Source organism: Panthera leo, chromosome D4, assembly GCF_018350215.1.
Source record: "Panthera leo isolate Ple1 chromosome D4, P.leo_Ple1_pat1.1, whole genome shotgun sequence".
Classification (NCBI taxonomy): Eukaryota; Metazoa; Chordata; class Mammalia; order Carnivora; family Felidae; genus Panthera; species Panthera leo.
The window spans coordinates 18,058,046-18,082,538 of NC_056691.1; the positions used below are offsets into that span (position 1 = coordinate 18,058,046).

Consider the following 24,493-nt stretch of genomic DNA (forward strand, 5'->3'; position numbering starts at 1 on the left):
GGTAGAAAGATAAAAATTTTAAAGTCACTGAAACAGTAGAACCAAAAGAAAAAGTAAAAGGAGAAAAGGGAGAAGAGGGAAGAAAAATAAAGGATCACCCAGGAATTCAAATAATATAGGTTTTCCCGTAAAAGACTCTTAATGATAGAGAACAAACTGAAAGTTGATGGGGGGCGGGGGGAAGGGCTAGATGGGTGATGGACATTAAGGGTGCCATTTGTTGTGATGAGCACTGGGTGTTAGATATAAGTGATGAATCACTAAATTCTACTCCAGAAACCAATATTACACTACATGTTAACTAATCAGAATTTAAATAAAAACTTGAAAGAAAAAAAAAATAATATAGGTTTTTCAGAGTAAACAGCAGAAACAGGAGAGAGAACACTAACAAAGAACGAATTCTGAAAAATCCCAGAACGGAAGGACATGAATTTCCAGATTGAACAAGCCCTCTGCATGTTCAGCATAATGGATTTTAAAAGGACACACACCAAGACACATGATTGTAAGAATCTGGAAATCTGAGATTTTTTTTTTTTTTTCTGCAAAAGGAAAATCTTTAAAACTTCTAGGGGAAAATAAAGGAGATCATACAAAAAGGATTGGCTATCAGAATGGCATTGAACTTCTCAACAAGCCTGGAAACTGAAACATAAAAATGGAACAAAAACTTTAACCTTCTGAGAAAAGAAAGTATTTCTCCTTTAAAGCCTAAATTTGGTCAAGCCATGAGTCACGTGTGAGGGCAGAAAAAACGTTATTTTCAATCGCGCACGTTTTCGAAAACTTTACCTCCCATGCATCCATCCTTTCTTGGGAAAATGATTTGTAGAGGGTGTATTCCACCAAAAAAATAGGACAAGAAATAAGAAAATATAAGGTCCAGAGAATTCATCCAAAGGAGGAGGATGAAAGGAATCTGCAGGACGATGGTGAAAAAGATACTAATGCGATAGCGGGAAGATTTCTGCTTAGGGTACAGTTGAGGACGCATCAAGGACAGATATTGAGAAAACAAATAAAGAAGCCAGACAGATATGAGCACAAGAGAAAACAAAAAGGTGTGCAAGAACCTTAATGTTGGGGCAGCTGGGTGGCTCAGTCAGTTAAGCATCCGACTTCAGCTCAGGTCATGATCTCAGCGTTAGCCTCGGGCTCTGTGCTGCTTGCTCAGAGCCTGGAGCCTGCTTCAGATTCTGTGTCTCCTTCTCTTTCTGCCCCTCCCCCGCTCATGCTCTGTCTCTCAAAAATAAATAAATGTTAAAAAATTTTTAAAAAAAGAACCTCAATGTCATCAGAACATGAATAATAATAGTATAATCATAATATAAATGCTGAGTATTAATCTAGCAAAATCTGTAACTTGGGAGGATGGAACGTATGTATGTCTGTGTTTGTTGGAGTATTGGCAAAAGAAAGCTAGTCTTTACTACTACAGGTTGTGCCTAAGAATAAACTTACAAGGCAGCATCATAATCATGTTACTTAGAAATTTGGAGGTAAAAACTAAAAGAAACAGCTAAAAGAATCACACTTTTTTGTCTCTGAGAAAAGAGAAGGGGCAGAAGATAAGCTACACACCAATATATTTTCACAACAATTAACGTTTCTCCACTCACTAAAGTGAATCGTGTTTCTCCCTCTTCTTGTACAGGTGAAGTCCAAGACCCAGACTATGGAGAGTGTGTGCCTTGTGAAGAAGGATGCCTGGGATGCAACTTGGGTATGCCACTTGGTTTTTTTTTCCTAAAGAGTTGATATAGCATTTTTTTTTCTTTTTCCCCCACACATCCTCATTGTTATCACCAATGTCACCATCAGTGCCCACTAAGCAGGCTCACTCCCATGAGACAGGGTCACTGCAAGACATGTTCCCTTTTGAGGCAAAGGAGAGGTCACTTATCTTAATGAAACCCAAGTTTAGGAAAGGACAGGCATCTTTTCCTCTGGTTGTTAGCTATCTAGTGGGGGACATCCACAACCTATTTCCAGTTGTATAGGACGTGACCTCTCCTTAGCTTCTTAAGGTCACAAATATGGAGTGAAACAATGGTGAGAGAAAGGAACTGAAGCAAAGAAATGCCTAATTAATCTAACTCACTTGGCATGTGATTCACAAAAACTTGTCAGGGGTATAGGGATTTTCCTTTGCAGAATGACTCTATTGGTTGAAGCCTAAGACAGTCCTTTGAGAAGAAAGCAATATGGTGACAGTGAGTTAAAATCCCCACCGTACAACAAACAGTTGTCAGTCTTCCATATACTTCTCTAATTCAAATCACTGATCCCTTTCTCCCCATGCATACCTGGTTCTCCAGTGGAAAGGAGGAGAGGGAGTCTACACCACACAGAAGCGTTGGATTGGGTGTAAAATTAAATATAGGGAGGGTGCCAAATTCCAAGAATGTATCTTAATGTAAACTTAGTCAAGTCACTGAAAATAATTAACATTTGGGTCTGTAGATCTTTGAAAGGAAACCCAACCTAAATTAAAGATTGATGGAGTAATTTCTATTCATGGAATTTCCATGAAGCTCTATGATTGGTTAACGTCTGCTTCTAAAACTTTAATATGCACACAGATCCCATGGGGGATTTGTTAAAATGCAAATTCTGATTCACAGGTCTAGGTAGGGCCTGAGAATTACGTTTCTAATAAGCTGCCTGGTGAAGCCAAGGCTTCGTCAAACACTCATGAGGTTGCAAGGGGTCAGACTGTGGCAGGATTAAGTAGAATTTTTATTGGTTTTTACCTAATAGATGTCCTTGAATTCTTAAATATTACACATGAATTATCATTTATCTGATGACTGTCATGGATTCTTTCCACCTTAAATGGAAATTATGTATTTTCTATAATATCTGTAACTACCAAACAGAGTTTTTAGGACCTTGAATACCATCCTGCCATTACCTGGCACTGTGAAATGGGGCATATGCTTTGGAAAATAAAACATAATAATGAAAATCACACTTAGGAAGGGGCTCCATTTAGAGGCTTATCAGCCATCTAAGGGTAAAATGCTAAAAGCATACATAGACCTAAACATAAGTAATAAAAGTACTAAAGTCGAAAAGATAAGCAAATTCCAGAGTACCTTGTGAAGTGATAGGAGGCGGTCCTTCTTGCAGGGAGCCAGGATAAATGTCTTGACTGTCTTGATTTCACATTTTGCCTACTTCAGACCATCTCGTCTCATCAGGTTTCGCATCCCAGCTAACTTTTGTGGTCTCCATTTCAACCTTTGCTATTATTGTATGTTGCGTGACCATGCTAACGAGCATCTTTGTGTATCACAGAAAGGGGTGTGTATGTGTGTGGGTGGGTGTGGGTGTGTGTCTGCCTCTCTGTAAAATCTCAAAACTTGGAAACAATGACAACCATGATCACTAAGGATACACGCTGCGCCCCCTCTTCCCTTAGCTGATCTGGCTACAGAGGGGACCAAGTGTAGCCCCTGGGGCAAAAATAAAATCTGTACCAGACCTAGGCTATCTGGGGACTCAAAATCCAAAGGAATCAACTTGTAAGAAGAGATAAATTAGTAAGTTTCACTCCCTCCGCAGTGTACTACTGACATTCTTAGTTCGTTCACTCCTTTAAGAAACTTTGTCTACAGTGTTGAGGGCTCACTGGAATACTGGGAATTCAAAGCTGACAACAGTTGTAATCCCACTAGAAGGCCCCCTCTGGCTGTTAGAAGCGACATACCTTGAACCAAGTCTTTTACAAGGCAACCTGCCAGAATAGAGAGAGCTACACTGTTCAGTGGGAATCACAGGAGAGTGACTAGAACGTTCTAAGTGCTAATTTCTCATTTTAAATTAGAAAATTTCTCTTAATGTATAAAGTTTCTATATGTTGGACTTTGTGTATTTTTAGACTGTCCTGGCCGAGGTCAATTATCACTTTCTGGGGTCTCTGTTGATCTCTGCAGTTGAGTTCATTCTCTTTTCTTTCCTCCTCTTATTTGCAAACCAACGATAATACTCTTTACAGCTGATCTATGTAATAGTTGGTTCATACACATTTTTCTGCCTCGACGCTAAACTACTTAGAATAAGTTCAGTGACTTATACACTGTGCTACCAAAAGAACTAGCAGCAGGGCCTAGGATATAATAAATGTATAATATTTGTTGAATTGAATTTGAGAGTTGCTGGAACTTAGAGGAGAGATGTGTGGCTCAAGACACCCAGGGATCTAGATATGATGTTTTCTCTATTCAAACTTTGTTTATGGGCCAAGAAGGGAAAATCAATCACACAATGCAGAAATAGCTTTTCATAAAATATTAGAACCATTAGGGAGATCTGAAGAGGACATGGTTAGTAAACCATAAAATTTCATCATTTTAATAAAATGCAAATATAAATTTTAAAAGATACGAATAACGTACCATAGATTTTCCTCAGATTCTTCTTGTGAGACAGGATATCATCCTTTAGAGAAAACTCCACTTTCTTCCATTTTCATAATGTAGATTCATCTTTGAACCAGAGTCAGACAACCTCTAGAAGACTTAGAGAAAAGTGAAATCAGTCACTTTGAGACATTTTCTCTACACCATGTAATGATTAGTTGTTGGAAATAGTGGATTTTTTTTCTGAGCTTTTTATTCCTTTCCAGATATTTAGCACAACTAGAGAGTAAGATTTTTTATACCCAATGAAAAAGAACTCAAATTCCAGATTGACTCCAATCTTGTCTAGTTCCTGGGTGGAGTTGTTTATCATTCCGAAGACTTACCAGAAAGAGGAGAGAAAAGGAAACGTGACCAAAAAGTGGCTGTTGTATTTTGAAGAAAATATTGAATTTGCTATTCTAGGATGGAACGAGGGTGTTTTTATTATTATGGGGTTAGATTTCTCTTCTTTTTTATTGAGATATAACTGACATCAAAAATTACATTAGTTTCAGGTGTACAAGTAGTGATTCAATATTTATAGACATTGTGATCATCACAATAAGTCTAGTTCACATCTGTCACTTTAGAGTTACAGACTTATTTTTTCTTGTGATGAGAACTTTTATAATCTACTGTCTTAGCACCTTTCACATATACAATGCAGTATTATTAACTATAGCCATCATGCTACACATTATATTCCCAGGATTTATTCATTTTAGAAGTAAAATTTTGTTCCTTTTGACATCCTTTACCCTTTACCTCTGGCAATCACCAGTCTGTTCTCTCTTAGATTTCTCCTCTTTATTAGGCTGAAAACAAACAGACAGCATTTTATATAATATCTTCTTGTTCCAAAATGGATGCAAAATTCTTTCTCTTCCTAGCTGGTATCTTGAATGGAAATTGTAACTAAGATAAATCAAAGATTTCTAAATTATATTTCTTCATTAATTGAGAGAATAAGTAAATGGAGTCATTTTTACTTGATGCTTTGAGGTGCCTTTTTTGGTTTTGTTTTAATTTGGAGATATAGCAATAGGCGATACCTGATTATAAAATAAGATTTGGGGCCTATACTTACAACACCACTGACTTATTAATCGATTTGAATCAAAATTGCTAATATCTGTTCACTTCCTTACCTTGTCAATAAAATAGATGTCAACGTGCCTTTATCATGGCTTAGAAGTAGGTAATAAAAAGCCATTAATTTTTTCTCATTTAAATGGTTTTAGTCCCTACTCTTGGGGAAAAATATACACAAATTTAAAATTTTTAAGTACTTGTAATAAAAGAAAAAGGCCATAGGATCAAAGTGTTCTAAAAATAGAAGAGGAAGGAATGCTTCCAAATTCATCCTATGAAGCCAGCATCACCCTGATAACAAAACCAGACAAGACACTAGGAGGAGGAGGAGGAGGAGGAGGAGGAGGAGGAGGAGGAGAAGAAGAAGAAGAAGAAGAAGAAGAAGAAGAAGAAGAAGAAGAAGAAGAAAGGGAGAGAGAGAGAGGAAGGAAGGAAGGAAGGAAGGAAGGAAGGAAGGAAACAAACTACAGGCCAATATCCCTGATGAATATAGATACAAAAATCCTCACCAAAATAATAGCAAGCTGAGCTCAACAATATTTTCAAAGGATCATTCCCCATGATCAGTTAGGACTTATTCTGAGGATACAAGAGTAGTTCAATATTCATAAATCAATCAACTTGATACATATTAACAAAATGAAATATTAAAAAACATAATCATCTCAATAAATGCAGAAAAAGCATTTGACAAAATTCAACATCCATTCGTGATAAAACCTCTCGATAGAACGGATTTAGGGGGAACATACCTCAACATTATAAAGGTCTTCTATGAAAAACCTACAGCTAGTATTATACTCAATGGTGAAAACTGAAAGCTTTTCCTCTAAGATCAGGAATGAGACAAAAATATCCACTCTCGTTACTTTTATTCAACACAGTATTGGAAATCCTAGCCTCAGCAATCAGACAAGAAAAAGAAATAAAAGGCATCCAAATCAGAAATGAAGTAACACTGTCACTATTTGTGGACAACATGATACTATACATACAAAACTCTAAAGACTCCATCAAAAAAACTAATAGAATCAATGAATTCAGTACATTTGTAGCATATAAAATCAATATACAGAAAAATGTTGCATTTCTGTACACTAATAACAAAGTCGCAGAAAGATAAATTAAGAAAACAATCTCATTTACAAATGCAAAAAATAAAATACCTAGGAATAAATTAATCAAAATGATGAAAGACCTATACTCTGAAAACTATAAGACAGTGATTAAATAAAATGAAGACAACACAAAAAATGGAAAGACATTTCATGCTCTTGGACTGGAGAAATTAACATTGTTAAAACATCCATACTACCCAAAATAACTTACTGATTCAGTGCAATCCCTACCAAAATGCCAATAGCATTTTTAATAAAACTAAAACAATCCTAAAATTTGTGTAGAACCACAAAAGAACACAAATAGCCAAAGCAATCATGAGAAAAAACAAAGCTGGAGGTATCATGCTTCCTGATTTCAAGATATACTACAAAGCTATAATAATCAAAACAAGATGGTACAAGTACAAAAATAGACACAGGTCAACATAACAGAATAGAGAGCCCAAAAAGAAACTGTCACCTATATGGTCAATTAATCAGCAACAAAGGAGGTAAAAATGTACAATGGGGAAGATTCTCTTCAACAAATGGTGCTAGGAGAACTGGACAGCTACATGCAAAAGAATGGACCACTTTCTTACACCATACACAAAAATAAACTCAAAATGGATTAAAGAGGGGCACCTGGGTGGCTTAGTCAGTTAAGCATCCGACTTCGGCTCAGGTCATGATCTTGTGATTCGTGAGTTCAAGCCCCACATCAGGCTCAGTGCTGACAGCTCAGGGCCTGGAGCCTGCTTCGGATTCTGTGTCTCCCTCTCTCTCTGCCCCTCCTCCACTCTCTCTCACTCTCTCTCTCAAAAATAAATAAACATTTAAAAAATTTTTTAATGGATTAAAGATCGAAACTATAAAACTCCTAAAAGAAAATGTAGGCAGTAGTCTTTTTTGGCACTAGCCTTAGCAAAATATTTATAGATAGATCTCCTTAGGCACGGGGAATAAAGACAGAAATAAACTGTTGGCATTACACCAAAATAAAAAACATTTTGCCCAGCAGAGGCAACCATCAACAAAACAAAAAGGCAACCTACTGAATGGGAGACAATATTTGCAAATCATACGTAGCCAATAAAGTGTTAATATTCAAAATATATAGGGGCGCCTGGATGGCGCAGTCGGTTAAGCATCCGACTTCAGCCAGGTCACGATCTCATGGTCCGTGAGTTCGAGCCCCGCGTCAGGCTCTGGGCTGATGGCTCGGAGCCTGGAGCCTGTTTCTGATTCTGTGTCTCCCTCTCTCTCTGCCCCTCCCCCGTTCATGCTCTGTCTCTCTCTGTCCCAAAAATAAATAAAAAACGTTGAAAAAAAAAATTAAAAAAAAAAAATATTCAAAATATATAAAGAACTTATACAACTCAACACCAAAAAAAAAAAAAAAAAAAATCCAAACAATCCAATTAAAAAATGGGCAGAGGACATGAATAAACATTTTTCTAAAGAAGACATACAGATGGCAAACAGATACTGAAACAATGCTCAACATCGCTAATTATTAACGATGTGCATATCAAAACTACAATGAGATATCACTTTATACCTGTCAGAATGGCTACAATCAACAATATTTGTGAAGATGTGGAGAAAAAGGAACCCTTGTGCACTGTTGGTAGGACTATAAATTGGTATAGCCACTGTGGAAAACAGTAGTGTTTCCTCAAAAAATTAAAAACAGAACTACCATATGATCCAGTAATTCCAATACTGAGTATTTATCCGAAAAAGATGAAAACACTAATTTATAAAGATATATGCACCCCTCTGTTTATTACAGCATTATCTACAATAACCAAAATATGGAAGCAACCCATGTCCATCAGTAGATGCGTGGGTAAAGAAGAAGTGACACACACACACACACACACACACACACACACACACACTGGAAGATTATTCGGCCATAAAAAAATTGAGCTCTTGTCACTTGAAACAACATAGACGGACCTAGAGGGTACCACACTAAGTGAAAAAATAATAGAGACAGACAAATACCATATGATTTTACTTGTATGTGGAATCTAAAGAGCAAAACAGAAACAGACTCATACAGAGAACAACTTGCTGGTTGCCAGAGAGGAGGGGAGTGGAGAGTGGGAAAAACAGGTGAAGGGGATTAAGAAGTATAAACGTCCAGCTATACAACCAATAAGTCACAGAGACAGAAAGTACAGCACAGGGAATATCGTCAACAATATTATAATAACATCGTACAGTGACAGATGGTAACTAACCCTCTGCCATCACACATCGTGTAATGTACAGAAGTGTTAAATCACTAGGCTGTGCTCCTGAACTAATATAACCTTGGATATCAACTATTCTTAAATAAGAAACATTTTTAGAAAGATAAAGCTCATATAAATTAAGTGCCAAAGGAGGGGACAAGCATCTGCAGCAAAAGAATTTAGAAAAGGAGGGAAGCTCTGGGCACTGAAGTGGTCAACAAGGCTTCCGAGAGGCTAACACTTAGAAATTGCATGGAATTTAGACAGATGAGAAGGCAGAGCAGCATTACGGAGGGGCTTTCAAGCTGGAAAACAGCAGGAAGAAAGGTCTGGAGGGAAGAATTTTTGCTGGGGATTTTAGGACACCGAGAGTACCAATGTTGCAGAGGGAATACAGTTTAGTCCCCCTTTATCCACGGATTCACTCGTCACAGTTTCAGTTTTTCACAGTCAACTGAGTTCCAGAAGCAGATGATCCACCTTCGGACATACTGTCAGAAGGTCAGTTGTAGCCTAACGCTATGTCACGATGCCTTTGTCATTCACCTCCCTTCATCGTATCCCGTGGCATTTTATCATCACAAGAAGAGGGAGAACAGTACAATAAAATATTTTTGAGAGAGAGAGAGACATCACATTCACATACCTTTTATTACAATATATTGTTATAATTACTCTAGTTTATTGTTGGTGTTGTTAACCACTCACTGTGCCTCATTTATAAACTCAACTTTATCATAGGCATATACATATAGGAAAAAAACATAGGATGTATAGTGTTTGGTTCTATCCGTGGTTTCAGGCATCCACGGGGGTCTTGGAACATATACCCCACAGATAAGGGGGGAGTACTGTTAAGTAAATATAGGGGAACAAACAAAAAGAAGTTTAGAGAAGTGGTGGAAAACCGTATCTTGAATTCTGGACTAATGAGTTTAAGCTATTCTGTGGCTGAAAAGGAATAATTGAAAGTTCTTTAAAAGAGAGAGAGAGGGAGAATGTTTTGGAGAAGTGTTTTCAGAAGATGAACTTGGTAACTGTTGCCTGGGTTCAGGATAATTGAAAGGGAGAGTGGCAGTTGGCAGAGAAATCAGCTAGAAGATTATTCCAGAAATTCAAGTATGAAGGAACAGGAGCCGGATCTAAGGTAACAGCCAGGAAATTATGAAGAAGGAGCCAGGTTTTAAAAATCATGTTCAGCAAATGGCCCTTACACATAAGAAGAGATGCTTAGCCTTGTTCATTGTATGGGAAATGCAAATTAAAACTATCACGACAGACCATCTCTCACCCATCAGAGTGGCAAAAATTCAAAAGCTTACGGTGCACTGCACAGGCACGGCTGTAGGAAGACAAACATTCTTCTCTGTTACTGGTAGAATGACGGAATGGTACAAGCACTACCGAGGGAAACGTAGTGATAGATAACACATTTACACATGCATTTATCCTTACCCTATGACGTCTCTTCTGGAATTTCCCGAGGATACACATCCCAGAGAGCACATTCACGATGTTATTCTTTGCGGCATTATCTGTGGCAGTAAGCTCTTTCAAACATCCTGAAGGCTCATTCACGGAAGACTGGTCGAATAAAGTAAGGTGCACACACACAGTGGAGGGCTGCATAGCCCTAAAAAAGGCAAAGGAGATCTTTACGAACTGATAGTGATTTCCTGAAATACTGTTAGGTAGGAGGCAAGGGGCAAAAAACCTGAAAAATTGAAAAATAAAACCATACACAGTATACTAACTTCTGGGTTAGAAAGGATGGTGAAATCAAATATACATGTGTGTTTATACACATTGTTTACTTGTTTTGGAATGAGAAATACACAGAGACTCAGCAGAAAACTAATGAAAATTGTGACCTAGACAGAAAGAGGTAAAGGAGATGGGAGTGAAACGCCTCTCAATACACCTTTTTTACCCAGTTTTCCTTTGAATCGTGTCGGCGGTTTACACGTTCATAGGAAATGACACAGTAATTAGCGTGAACGATTCCCACTGGCCAATTTGGGATGATTTGATAATCCAAACATATAGATGATAAAGAATCACAATTGAATTAATTAAAAATAATCCATGCATTAGTAATGATATTTAAAGAAGAGAGAAAAGCAGAAGGAGGGAAAATAAAGGGGAAGGCTCTCTACAGAAGTTTCAGGTGCTACATATACAAGGGAAGAAATAGAAATTTATCATTCTACATCCCTTAGTGTACTGACTCAAAAGAGAGTCTTCAGTGGATGCCAAAGTCATTCGGGGAAAAGCTGATCACTGAACGGACCCAAAGTACTTCTACAGTTCATTACAAAGAGGGGGTCTGCTGGCTACCAACTTAACTCTGAGCTTGAGTGGCTCAATCGGTTGATTTCCTGATTTCCACTCTAAGTAGTAACTAAACTACTACACTTGGTATTATACATTCCATACAACATGTGTGTCCCTGATATGACACATGAACAAGTATACAACGTTACCTACTATCCCTGACAAGGGTCTAGACCAATGGTTCCCGACCGGAGGTGACTACGACCCTAGGGACATTTGCCAAAGTTCTGAGACATTTTTGGTTGTCATGACTGGGCTATCGTTATTTGAATCTGGTGAGCAAAGCTTCAGGAAGCCTTAAAACATTCTGTAATATACAGGGCTGCCCCCAACAACAAAGAATTATCTTATCTAAAATGTTAATGCTGAGATTGAGAAACCCTCATTTAGCCTGAAGATCACTGTAAGATAAATCTAGAACGTGGGATATCTATAAGACAACTGACCCACACGTCTGAAGGAAAAAAAAAAAAAACAACGAAATTCAGTAGAACAACAACAAAGAACAAAACAAAAAGGGGGTTAATCCAGAGACCAAAGAGATGAAACAACTAAGGAAATGTGCAAATATTTATTACAGACTGGATTTTAAAAGTTTTAAAAAAATATTTTGGGAACAATTAAGAATATGTGAAAATAATCGGATAATACTGAGTTAATATTTCCTCAGATGTGGCAATTTTGTTGTACTAAATAGAACCGGGTGTTTTGTTTAGGAGATGGGTGATAAAGTATTTAGGGATGAAATGTCATGATGTCTACAACTTATTTTCAAATGGTTCAGGGAGGGGCGCCTGGGTGGCTCAATGATTGGTTTCTTGATTTCGGCTCGGGTCATAATCTCACAGTTCATGAGTTCAAGCCCCACGTCAGCTTCTGTGCTGGCGGTGCACAGCCTGCTTGGGATTCTCTCTCTCTCTCTCTCTCTCTCAAATAAATAAACATAATAAATAAATAAATAAATAACCAAATGGTTCAGGAAGGAAAAGGGATCTAGCTAAAGCATACAAAGTTGTTCACCGCACTATTTCAGCCATCCTGTAACTTAAAAAAAATTTTTTTTTTTAAGTTGGAGGAAACAAGTGCTTCAAGCTGTCAGCTGAGGGGGCCTAGAAGCAATGACACCTGACTAGCAATAAGCACACAGTGGGTCCACATCTTGATTTCTAATACCGATCTCCAAGAAAAAAGACACCAAGTCTCCCTGGAGAACTGGCTGTCTCTGGGACTGGCCAGGAAACATACAAGACGGGCCTGCAGCATCTTGCAGCGGCAGAAAGCAAGGAAACGCTCCAAACACAAAAACAAAAACCATCACAGCGCTGGGGGTATATCAAAGGGACGCAGGGAAGAACTGAAAGACTTCCTAAGAGCCAAAGTAGGAACAATTTGAGTAATAATTAAAATAGTATTCGTTTATGATCCAAAGTATAAAACGAAAATTCACGAGTTTCTATCGATCAAAACAAATAAAGGGTTGAATACATAAGTAATTCCAAGTAACTTATTTAGCACTCCTCCCTCCAGGAAGTGGACCATAACCCCCTACCCCATAAGTGTAGGCTGCACATAGCGACTTCCTTCCAAGAGCACAGTATGGAAGAGAGGAGGGGACAGAACTCGATTGTGGACATACCGGACAAGCATTCCCTCATCCAGGCGATCAGGTCAACAGCAACAGTGTTATATCACACTGGGGGCGCATCCCCTTGATATGGTGTGATGAGAATGGCACTTTACCGCTGTGGTTTTCCACCCGAGAACCCCAGTCTGATCATGAGAAAAACACGACACATCCCAAGAGAGGTATTTCATCAAATACCTGATCGGTACTCCTCAAATCTGTCAAGGTCATCAAACAAGTCTGAGAAACTGTCATGGTCTAGAGAAGCCTAAGGAGACATGACAGCTATATGCTGTATGGCATCCTGAGATAGAAAAAGAAATGAGGTAAAAAGTAAGGGAATCGGAATACATTATGGACTTCAGTTAATAATAGCCATGCCAGTGCGCCTGGGTGGCTCAATCGGTTAAGTATCTGACTCTTGATTTTGGTTAAGGTCATGATCTCGCAGTTCAGGAGTTCCAGTCCTGCATCGGGTTCTGCCCGATGTGTCAGTGCACAGCCCACTTGGGATTCTCTCTCTCTCTCTCTCTCTCTCTCTCAAAATAAATAAATAAATCCTTAAAATAAAATAATAGGAATAATAACCACATTGCATGAGGCAATTATTTGGGGTATTAGAAATGTCCTATATCTTGATGCTTGATGCATTTGACTATGCATTTGTCAAAATTTCATAGAACTATACTCCTAAAAAGGCAAACGCTAGGCTGAAAATATTTCAATAAATTTGACTTCAATTAAAAAGTACAACGTGAGAGTAAACCTCTTAACCTCCCTCCTTCCTGTCTCAACATGGAATAACTATACCAGTAACCTAACTGTTTGAGCATTTATTGAACACTTAACCAATGTTCCAGGTGCTATCCTAAGTTCTTGAAGTGTAATACCTCATTTAAGTCTGAGAAGCAGATGTCATTGTTGTTCACATTTTGCTGATGCAGAAATTAGGCTTAGAACAGTCAAGCAACTCGTATAAGGTCACGGAGCTGGTACTACTAAAACCAGGAATGGATTCTGCCAAGCCCAAGACCAAAACCCAAGTGTTTGACCACTATTTTACCCACATCACCAAATGCTCTTCCCTTCTAGTTCTAGAGAAAAGAGCATCGTGCTTTATGGAATAATGAAAGAAAACCTTACTTCCTGCCCTTTTCCTCTGTTCTACACACTATAACCATTGTACTTCATTGTAGGCTACAGCTTTGAGTCCGGTGACATAACTGAATTCACCAAACAGCGAAACTGTCTATCGTAGCCGTGCAAATTCATTTGGGGTCATTGTTCACCAGGAGCTGGCAGCCTTGAGGACCTACATCAGGAGTGCTCTGACACTGGGCCGAGCAGACAGGGGAAACCACAACAGAAGCAGAGTAGGCAGATAAGCATGCTCCCAGGGAGCTCTGGGTTCCCCGACTGCCCTTTATCTCTGCAGTTTGAATCACCTCGACAGGATCTCCTTTGCTCTCTGAGAAAGTGGCTCCATAACCCTCTGTCCTCCACATGAACACGAGGTGAGCTCTCACCACCCTGTCCCGTATTCAGTTCGAGTTGCACTTACCCTTGCTACTGTCTCTTTCTATTAAGGAGAGAGACCTCTTTCAGAGAAGAAACGAACCTCCGAGACAAGAAGGTCACATTCTAATTTTCCAATGGAGCAAATATACAGACTTTTTCCAATCGGATATTGTGATCCCAGATCTCTGTTTATTTCCCTTGTACCCAGATCTCTCATTGGACCTTTTCCAAAACTTTTGGTGGGGGGGGGAACCAATATCAAGTAGTTTGGGTACCTGCCACACCAAAGGCACTGGGGAATAAAATTCCCACTCGCCTGACATCTTTTTTTTTTTTTAATGTTTATTTATTTTTGAGACAGAGAGAGACAGAGCATGAACAGGGGAGGGGCAGAGAGAGAGGGAGACACAGCATCGGAAGCAGGCTCCAGGCTCTGAGCTGTCAGCACAGAGCCCGACGCGGGGCTCGAACCCACGGACCGCGAGATCATGACCTGAGCCGAAGTCGGACGCCCAACCGACTGAGCCACCCAGGTGCCCCTAGCCTGGCATCTTTAAACTGGAAAAAAGTTTCTGACTGTTGGAGCGGAAATCAACATTCATAAAGGAACTTCTTTCCGGGGACCCAGTGCGTCACTCACTGGCCAGCCCCCCTTAGCGCATGACCGAGGTGATTACCTACGTCACCTCCATGGACAGCTCAGAATGCCTCTTCTTTAAAAGGCCAAACACAAGGCAGCCGCAGAAGAAGGATTAGAATCTAAATGCACTGTCACCCATTTGCTGAAGAAAAGAGAAACGGGCAAGATCCATCAGTGATGTCTTTAAAAAATATATATAAACTGGTTGTTTTTATTTATAGAGCCTCCTTCTCCCCTCATTTTCTACATGATACCTCATTTCAAAGATGAGGTTTGGAAAAAACAAAACCTTAAAAAAAAAGAACCCAGTGTTGGGAGAATTTGCAGAAATTTTGCAGTGTCCCGGCCACTTATGCATCCTGGCTTTCGTTATTAATTCACTTAGCAAATATTTATTGCATAGTTTTGTGCTTCCCGCTGCCCCATCATTTGTTTCAGTTGATGCCACAAATAAGAGGGGCCTTTATGTATAACTTAATATTTACCAAGCATCACCGGGCACCACACACTGCGAAACACTTCATGTAGATGATGTGTTCTCACATCTACAATCCAAATATTTTTACAGATAGAGAAACTGAGGATTAAGGAAATGCTGGAACTGGACCAGTTTTATGCACACGGGAAGTAACTGAGGAGTTGGTCAGTCCTACGCAAGCTGTGTGTAACTCTGTTTACTGTTTTCACAGAGGAAGTACAGTGGCCTTAGAAACTCTGTGTCATGTGTATGCCCTAGGACAGGCAGGGTTGTGCCCTGATAACAAAGGACCCCCCCTCCCCGCATCTCAAGAACTCAAAGATTTTTTTCTCATTCGTGCTACATCCCCATCATGGGTCAGATGAGAATTCTGGTCTTCGTGGTCCTCAACCCAGCGCCCAGGTGGATGGAGCATGCCTTCCCATGTCAAGGCAAAAGAAAGCACACTGGGACTTAAAGCTTTCCCCACGATGCGACACTCGTAACTCCTGCTCACGTTGATGTTGGCCAAAGCAAGTCACGTGGTCATGCCTGAGGTCACAGGATGGGGAAATGCAGTCTTGCCACGTGCCTGCAGAAAAAGAGAGAGAGAGAGAGAGAGAGAGAGAGAGAGAGACTAATATTGTGAACACCCTAATGACATTCTCACCACGGTCATGACTGGGACTGCTACTGGTATCTGCCCAGGTCTCGCGTCACATGAGTGTACGTGAGAGGGTCCCAAACAAGTGCCCGCTGTGTTTTACTGATTTCTCTCTTCTGCCCCTCTGGCCTATTATCTTCCCGTGGCAAGCGTCTGACCTTCTCCTTCTACCAAAGGAATTCTTCTGAAGAAGTTGCTATTTCTTTTCTAAGTGATAGAGTCTCCCCCAAGTAGCCTGCTTTCTCTTCTCTGATCCCTCGGCTACTGACGAGTCGAAAATAGGACTGGTGATAAATGGCATGTGGTCAGTGGGTGGTGAACTGTCAGCTAGAAGGACCCTGACCTTTCTTTACCCCGCTCTTTCAAATCCCTGTTGTGAGAATAACAATATGCTGGTGCCCTTGCTTTGATCTGCTGCCCCAGAAAGGTGTCCGCATGAGCCCAGAGTTGGGGATTTGGACAATTTCCTTTCATTTTTGTAAATTTAGCCCAGGACATGTTTACCGAGCATCGACATCAGGCTAAGATGGGGACATGAAAGAGACTAAACCACGTTGTCTGCTCTCAAAGGGCTCACATGTAAATGGAGAAGGCCAGTGGTTTTCAGCCCTAGATGCGCATTTGAACTGCCTGGGGAGATGTAAAATGCAATGCTGGGACCCACTCCCCGTGTCACCGATTGCATTGGTCTGGGGGACGTCTCGGGCATCCTTGTCTTTTGAAAACTCCCCACGTGATTCTAATATGCAATCAGAGCTGATTAAGATGGGCATAGAAACACATAATTTGAACATGTTTAGAATACTCTGTTGAGAACGGGAGCTGAAGCAGAGGCAGATATATTGTCATAATAATAACTTATTGGCAACTTCATGCTAGGTGCTCAGCTAGGTAGGCACTTTGCAGGCATGATATCTTATCCTGCATACGATCCTCTCTGTTTGAAATCCTTCTCCCCATTTTACAGATGGGAGCAGCAGGACCCAGAGAGTTTATGTGACTTGCCCAAAGTCACAGATCCGGCGAGTTTTAGAGCCAAACTCAAACTTAGGACCATATGGCTCCAAATCCAAAGAATAGCCAAACATTTGCTCTTTTTCAAGAGTAGAGCGCACACATACACCATTTTCCTAAAGACTATGAATGACAGTCGTGGAGAGGTCAACCCGCCATATTCATTTCATTCTTGGTTCTCCTCCTGTGCTCTTTGGCTGTGCCCCCTGAAGTTTCCTTTTGCTCCTTGTCCTATGTTCAAGTGCACATTCTTACGGTTACGGGGGAAAAGCAAATAGCGGCGAGGTATTCTAAGTTCAATTCTAGAGCAATGAGCTCATCATCTTGGGTCTTGGTGTTACTACGCTGTTTTCCCTCAGAGCCGGGGATCATCAAAATTCTTCCTACTTGTTGCGTGACTGACCTGCACAGTTAAGCTGCAAGCCAAGGCTTTCTGGATCACGTATGCTTGCGCAAAGAGAACGGAGCCAAGCACTTCCAAAACAAACCTAGTGCAACAAAAGCACAGAGTGTGGCTAAGCACCATATATGGGGCAGAGGTGGGGCTTGTGGCATTAAATTTCCAGGGACTGAGGGGGTGCAGGGGCAGTTGAGTGGGTGGAATGGATCTCACCTGAACAGAGGTATCTAGAAACCAAAAAGAATGTGTCTCTCTTGCATGTTTAAGAAGAAGAAACTAGAAACATGTTGCCAAATTACTGTCTTTGGGTGGAACATTTCTGATGTTTCTAAAATCCCTCAGTAGCCAAGAGCCCAGTTTACGTCTATTAAGTTCAACACAAAAGTAAAAGTCAGATCAGCAGTTAATAGCTGGAACTTCGGGTGGTTGGGTCTTAACTGGATTTGTGGGATTGTAGAAAATGGACTCAAATCCTAGTATCTATTTCCATCCTTCCCTAAACACCATGAAAATCTTTGGACCAAGTCCTACCCGCTTTGGTTTAATTCCATCCTGTTTCACGAAGGAAACCATCCATAAGCTGCCTGCCTTCTACTTTCTAAGATGGCTCTAGATATCATAATGAAAACTAAAGATAATCCTAACCCAAGCTCTTCAAGAGAACGAAACCAAGAGGCTCTATTATTACTACCAACGTAAAATTTGACTTGCTTTCTTATCACAAATGCCACTATCAAGGGTCCCGTTGGCATATCTGAGGCCACGCACCTAACTTGTGTGCCACTGTGCCATAAGCACTGAGCATAGTGCCTATCACCGGGTAGCACCCAGTGAACATGTGGCTTTCGTGCGTGTGGTTAGGTGTCCTCATTTCACCCCAATGCCCCATCCCCCTATGCCCCTGGCACACGGCCATTCCACAGTCCTCTACCAGATGGTAGGGAGAACTTCAAGCTCCGCTGGTTGAGGAGAAAAAACTTGACTGAAGCCACAGAACAGACACCAGAATAGAGAGAAGCCGAGTGTGGGGGAGGCAGGAGCATCGGCATATTGATACCCAGCTGCTCAGAAGGCAAGTCTCCAACTAAGAGTGAGGCCAACAGCGAATGTCAGTAAATTGCCTCCGCACCTCCAGAGTCTGAAATTCCAGCCTTCCAAAAGTCAACGGGAGTGTAATTTGGGACAAGTCCAGACTCATCCTTTCCATGAAGTCTCCCTGCAACTCCCACCAGAGGAACCTTGGCTGCAGCCCTACCGACAGCCTTCAGCTCAGCTTCCAGCACCATGGGCCAGCCCAGGGCGTGAGCAGCAGCATGGGGACCAAACAGCACAGCGTGCTGGAGAAGGCAGCGGGCTCAGGGACAGGGTCTGGGCAGGGCCATGCCTCATTTACCAGCCCTTGGCCAAGGACCCGAAGTCAAAGTATTAGCAGGCAGGGGGCATCCGGGCTGACCTCTGCAAACACTAGTCATGTTCCCAGTGGTGATGTTACCAGGTCAATCAAGCCTTTTTTCCTCCCAGCTGTGCCCATGGCCATCTGTAGCAGCCAACTTCTTCTTTTTTTTTTTTTTTGCAAGCCTTCCATAAAACCGTGTTCTGACTCTCTATAAACTATCCAACACTAGGTGATACATGTGAATAATGTTTTGCGTGAACCAGGCAGGCAATGTAGCAATGTCCACCCAGGGTGACCAGGGATAGGGAGGTCCGTGAGGGCACTTGGAGAGGAGCATTTCTGCCTGAAGGGACCCCCACCCCATTCAAAGAGATCACCAGTACAAGCAAATCCGAGGGTAAGCATTGCCTCCAGAGGGGTAACATGCATAAACCTGGAGGTACAAAGAGTGTGACATTAGAGCAGAAAAGTTTCTCAATCTCTCCAACCTCTAATTTGGACCAGGAAGAGCTGACAGCTTGATTTACCATCATGATAGAACTTTATGCCCTAAAATAATTGCTGGAAACCTCGATGTTCCATTAGAAAACTAAATCAACCTAAACTGTGATCTCCATATTACTGTGTCCCCAACGTTTCAGTGATGGCTTTGAGCCTTTGGGTGAGATCCGAAGGTGAATCCTGAAAGAAAAAGGAGGTTATTTGGAAGGAATGCTTATTGGAAAGCCTAGTCCAGTCATGCTAGCCACCAGGCCAATTGTAAAATTGCAGATTTATTATGTTTAGTAGAATGCAGCTGTACATTTGAAATATTATCCAAATGACCTGGCTTCCACTTAGAAATCTTCTATGAATTGAAACAAGTGAATTAGGGAGGCCTCTTGCCTTTAGCACTGATGGGTCTGTGGGAGGTAAGTCAAGAACCATTTATAGTAGTGATAAAATACTATATTTAAGGCTATAAAAATTTGGGATACAAGGTCTCAGATCGGAAGTAAATTCGTTTTATGTGCTTGACAAAGGAGCCACTGAAAAGTTTTACAAATGGGAAGTTTGACCTACTGAGATTTCAAACATAAAATCTGTCAATTATTCCTTGGGACTAGGTATAGTAATTACCCCGCTGAATGTTAAAACGCAAATCAGACCATGAAGTCAGTTACAGCTTAACTTTACCATGGTATGCATGGCTGATAAGAGTTACCCAAAGCCATTGTCCAACTGTCCTATTGTGCATCAGTGGGATGGGCCACTTGGGAATTTCGCAAGTGACTGGGGGAAAGCATCAGAATCCTGTTCAATGAACAAATACGTCATCTGACGGGGGCATTATGCTTTCGCTTTGCCAAGAAACCAGTGACCCTTCGCTTGAGAACTCTGTAACTCCAGCTAGAACTGGTAGATAATGCTTGACGACTGACAGATGTGGGCTTTAATCCAAAGGGCCTTACTAATTTAACCTTCTCCACATCTCTGACATCATCACTGGACCTTACTCTCCAGCTACACAGGAGGACCCTGGTCTGGATTGCTTCTAGCCCATTCCTGCTCCTAGACCCTGCACTCGCCTTCACCTGAAGTGCTCTTCTCAAGCTGTTAACTTAACGTGGGGGCTTCCAACATCACATCTCTGTTCAAATCTCACCTCTAAGAAGCTTCTCCTCAGCACTCAATCTAGAGAAAGCATCTCTGTCTCTCTCCCGGTCTGTGTCCCTCCTTCACTTCTTCCTCCTCCCCTGACCTCCCACCCCCTACACACACATACACACACACACACACACACACACACACACACACACACACATATCAATCACCTTAGTTTAATTCTGGCAGATCACATACAACGATCTGACATTTTAATTTTTTATTTCCTTTTGAAACTTGCTACATTTCTTCCTTCGCTGAAACGCAACTTCTGTGCAGGCGGACACTTTGTCATATTTCTTCTTGCATCACAGCGCCTACAATTCTGCCCACCCCGTGTAGATGCTCAGGACATGAAAAGAGAGAGAGGAGAGAGGAGAGGCCCGTCGTTGCTAGTTTTAGGCTCCCTCCCCCAAACTGAATACAGATGGCTTCAAAAAGCCAAGTACAACCTTCACTGGACGGCCAGCTGGGACGTGCATCTCAGTCCCACGACCACAAGGAACTGAATTCCGCCAATAACTCAAGTGACTAAAAGAAACCACTCTTCTGCTAGAGCCCCCGGAAAGGAACCCAGCCTTGGGGCGACTCTGATTTTAGCCCAGCGAGACCCAGAGTGGACTTCTGACCCACAGAACTGTAGAATAGTAAATCTGTAATGTTTTAAGCTACTAAATTTGGTAATTTGTTACAACAGCAATAGAAAACTGCTACACTATTTAAAAGACGGAATGAAGGGGCGCCTGGGTGGCTCTGTCGGTTGAGCGTCCGACTTTGGCTCAGGCCATGATCTCACGGTTCGTGGGTCCGAGCCCCATGTCGGGCTCTGTGCTGACAGTTCAGAGCCTGGAGCCTGCTTCGGATTCTGGGTCTCCCTCTCTCTCTGCCCCTCCCCTGCTAACGCTTTGTCTCTCTCACTCTCAAAAATGAATACACATTAAAAATAATAATAATAATAATAATAATAATAATAATAAAATGCATATGCCAGAATACAAAATACAAATGCCAGAATTTCTTATGAACAACATTAATGGCATAATTATTAATACTGTTTTATAATCCCAAAAATCTCTTTATGCCTTGATGCTGAGCTCTAAATTCTGAAACTCTTCTTCCTGTCTCTTCTAGAAAAGCTTCCTTTTAGTTGTCTTAGGGAACTGTTCACCAGCTTCATGGGCTCAGCATTGTGCCGGACTTAAGTGAGAAGAAATTTCCTGAGAGACAAAACCCACAGTGCAAATCAGACTCACTAAAGAGGGACAGCTGGATAGGAGATACTTTGGGACAGGATACCTTGAAAAGGACACCACATGACCTATGCAGGAGTTTGGCCGGGAACGCTTAACCTGAATGTAAACAAAAAGAAATATCAAGCAAATGCCAAAGGAGAAACACGCTATAAAAAAAGGACATGTTGCCTTTTTAAAATGTCAGTGTCACAAAAGACAAAAAACAGCCAAGGAGTTGTTCCAGATTAGAGACGACTAACCAGACAAGGGGTCTGCATGCAATACGTGATCCTAGAATTGAGTCAATTGGGGGAAAAAAATGGAATATTGAGAGCAGATTACATAAAGGTATTTATTAACATTAAATGTCCAGAAGTCGATGTCTGCCCTGTGATTATACAAAAGGATGTACTTATTCTTAGGAAATAGGCACTGAAATATTTAGGGGTAAAAAGCCACGAAGTATGTATCTTACTTTGAATGATTCCGAAAAAAAAAAAATTCAAAATTTAAAACATAAACAGAATGAGAGCAAGGGAGCAAATTCTACACAAATGGGGTGAAAAGGGAATAGTGAATGTGAGTAAAGGGTATGTGGGTTTATTCTTGCAACTTTTCCGTAAGTTTGAAGTTATCAATCTTTCTTCTATAAGTTTGAAACTATCGGTACTTGTCAGTATTGAAGTTATCATCCAATAAAATGCTAAGAGAAAAACCAGCCAAGTTTGCAATCCAGTAAAGGGAAGGAATTGTGAGCAGTCAAAGCCACGTGTTTCCTTCTGAGTGGTCATTCCGTCTGAACCTATCTTATCATGACCGCCCATTTTTTTTCAGACATTAGAATGCATAGCTTCTAAAATGAGCTGAAGACCGAAAATTTCCTCACACTTCCCTTTAGGTGTATCAGCCATAAGTCCTGGTCAGAGAAAGTACAATTTTCAAATAATACGCTACTTTTAGACGTAATAGTTCTTAGACTGGAATGCTAGCAGAGTGCAAAGAAATCATTCATACTGCAGGCTAAATAAACATATTTCCTCAAAAGGGAGGCAAGGCTGTCAGCAAAAATGTTAGACGAATGAAGTAAATAGCCTATTGTACAAAGTAATTGCGTGTACTTACATGCAGACATAATTGACAATAATGGGTCCAAAGGAGGGATCGTGGTGGCTTGCTAAATCACAGGTGTCTCCGAATGTTCCTGACCGTGTGACTCTTTAATTCTCATTGCAAAAGAAGCCCTTTCCCCTTTTATGTGGTGGTAAAGAACGCTGAGGTCTGCAGCGGTGTTTTTATAGAAACGGAATCTCATTCCCTTCTACTCGCGTAACCAAAGTATATGAGCTTTTGAGCTTTCTGTGGTCAAGTCAGTCCCCCTACCACCCGTGCCAAATTTTTTAGAAAATACTAGAGATTTCCAAAATGTATCAACGCTTCGGAAAATTGCCTCATCGCCAACAACGAGCGAGCGGCCGCACGCTCCGGCGCCCACGTGTGCATCTATCATTCGATCATGTCTCGGTCGGTAGTGCCTCAAGAGCCCAGATGAAAAGAACAATGGAGGGGCGCCTGGGTGGCGCAGTCGGTTAAGCGTCCGACTTCAGCCAGGTCACGATCTCGCGGTCCGTGAGTTCGAGCCCCGCGTCAGGCTCTGGGCTGATGGCTCGGAGCCTGGAGCCTGTTTCCGATTCTGTGTTTCCCTCTCTCTCTGCCCCTCCCCCGTTCATGCTCTGTCTCTCTCTGTCCCAAAAATAAATATAAAAAAAAAAAAAAAAAAAAAAAACGTTGAGAAAAAAGAAAAGAACAATGGCTCTCCTAGCAGGTTGGTGGCTTCTCCCAAAGTGAAGAAAGAAATGCTGAGCATTCTCACGCGTGCAATTTGTGACCATTAGAAAAATTGGTAGGCCCTCTTTCATTGAATCCCTTTGGACTCACCACAGGGCCCATGTGGAGCACAAAAGCACTAAACCTACAGAAAAGAAACAGCACAGATGAGCAGCTTTTCCACGCACTTTCCCCATTCGGAGGGGCTAATAGGGAAAAACGCTGAATTACTATGATTACCCGTGCCTTGAAAATAGCTTATCACCTGCCAATGTGAATGGAGGCCCCTGGAGGGCTGTAAAATGGCAGGAAGCACAATGGCCTTGGAGACAGAATCTTTGCAGCATCTGAGAGAGGAATCTCGGCTGACTGTAAAACGCCCAGCCTCTGTGAAACGGGGCTCTTGTTCTGCGCGAACCCGGCGAACTAGTCCTGGGGTGTTCCTCCGCCATGGGGAAGAAAAACAGGAGAGCTTCCCAGAACAATCAGGCCCATGAAACGTGAAATAGGGAGAAGACGTGGCCAGTAATTACCCAAAGGATCAGACTAGACAGACAGCCAATCGAAGGTATTTCATGGTGGGACAGAGCCCTCCCCAAATCTGGCAGATAATTGTCAACCTGCTTTTTACTTTGTGTGATCGTGTAGACTTAATCGTCCTGCGAAATCTCGCCTGTGTTCAGACCTAAAGTGCCACCGGAGTGCTGTTCGAGTGGTCACAGGAGGTTCATTAGGAGGAAGAGCGTGGCTTTGCAGGGACTGGCTGTTTGGCTGTTCCGTGGAATCTTTTCTCTTGTCACCACAAATGTGGCGTGAAGGCCATTGAAAGCACCACGGTAGAGCATTTCGGGCCCTGCAAGCCTCCTCCCGCCCCGCCCCGTCCCGTCTCCCCAAGACAT

The 24,493-nt window shown here is 41.4% G+C and overlaps 1 protein-coding gene across 2 annotated transcripts in view; it reads left to right on the top strand.

Annotated features, from left to right (window-relative positions):
- PCSK5 (proprotein convertase subtilisin/kexin type 5) overlaps positions 1 to 24,493 on the top strand; it is a 447,663-nt gene that overhangs the window by 359,542 nt on the left and 63,628 nt on the right. For both annotated transcript variants that reach the window (XM_042911954.1, XM_042911956.1), the window contains exon 24: positions 1,658 to 1,726. In XM_042911954.1, the coding sequence (XP_042767888.1) occupies positions 1,658 to 1,726 (69 nt within the window). The remainder of the gene's footprint in view (positions 1 to 1,657; positions 1,727 to 24,493) is intronic.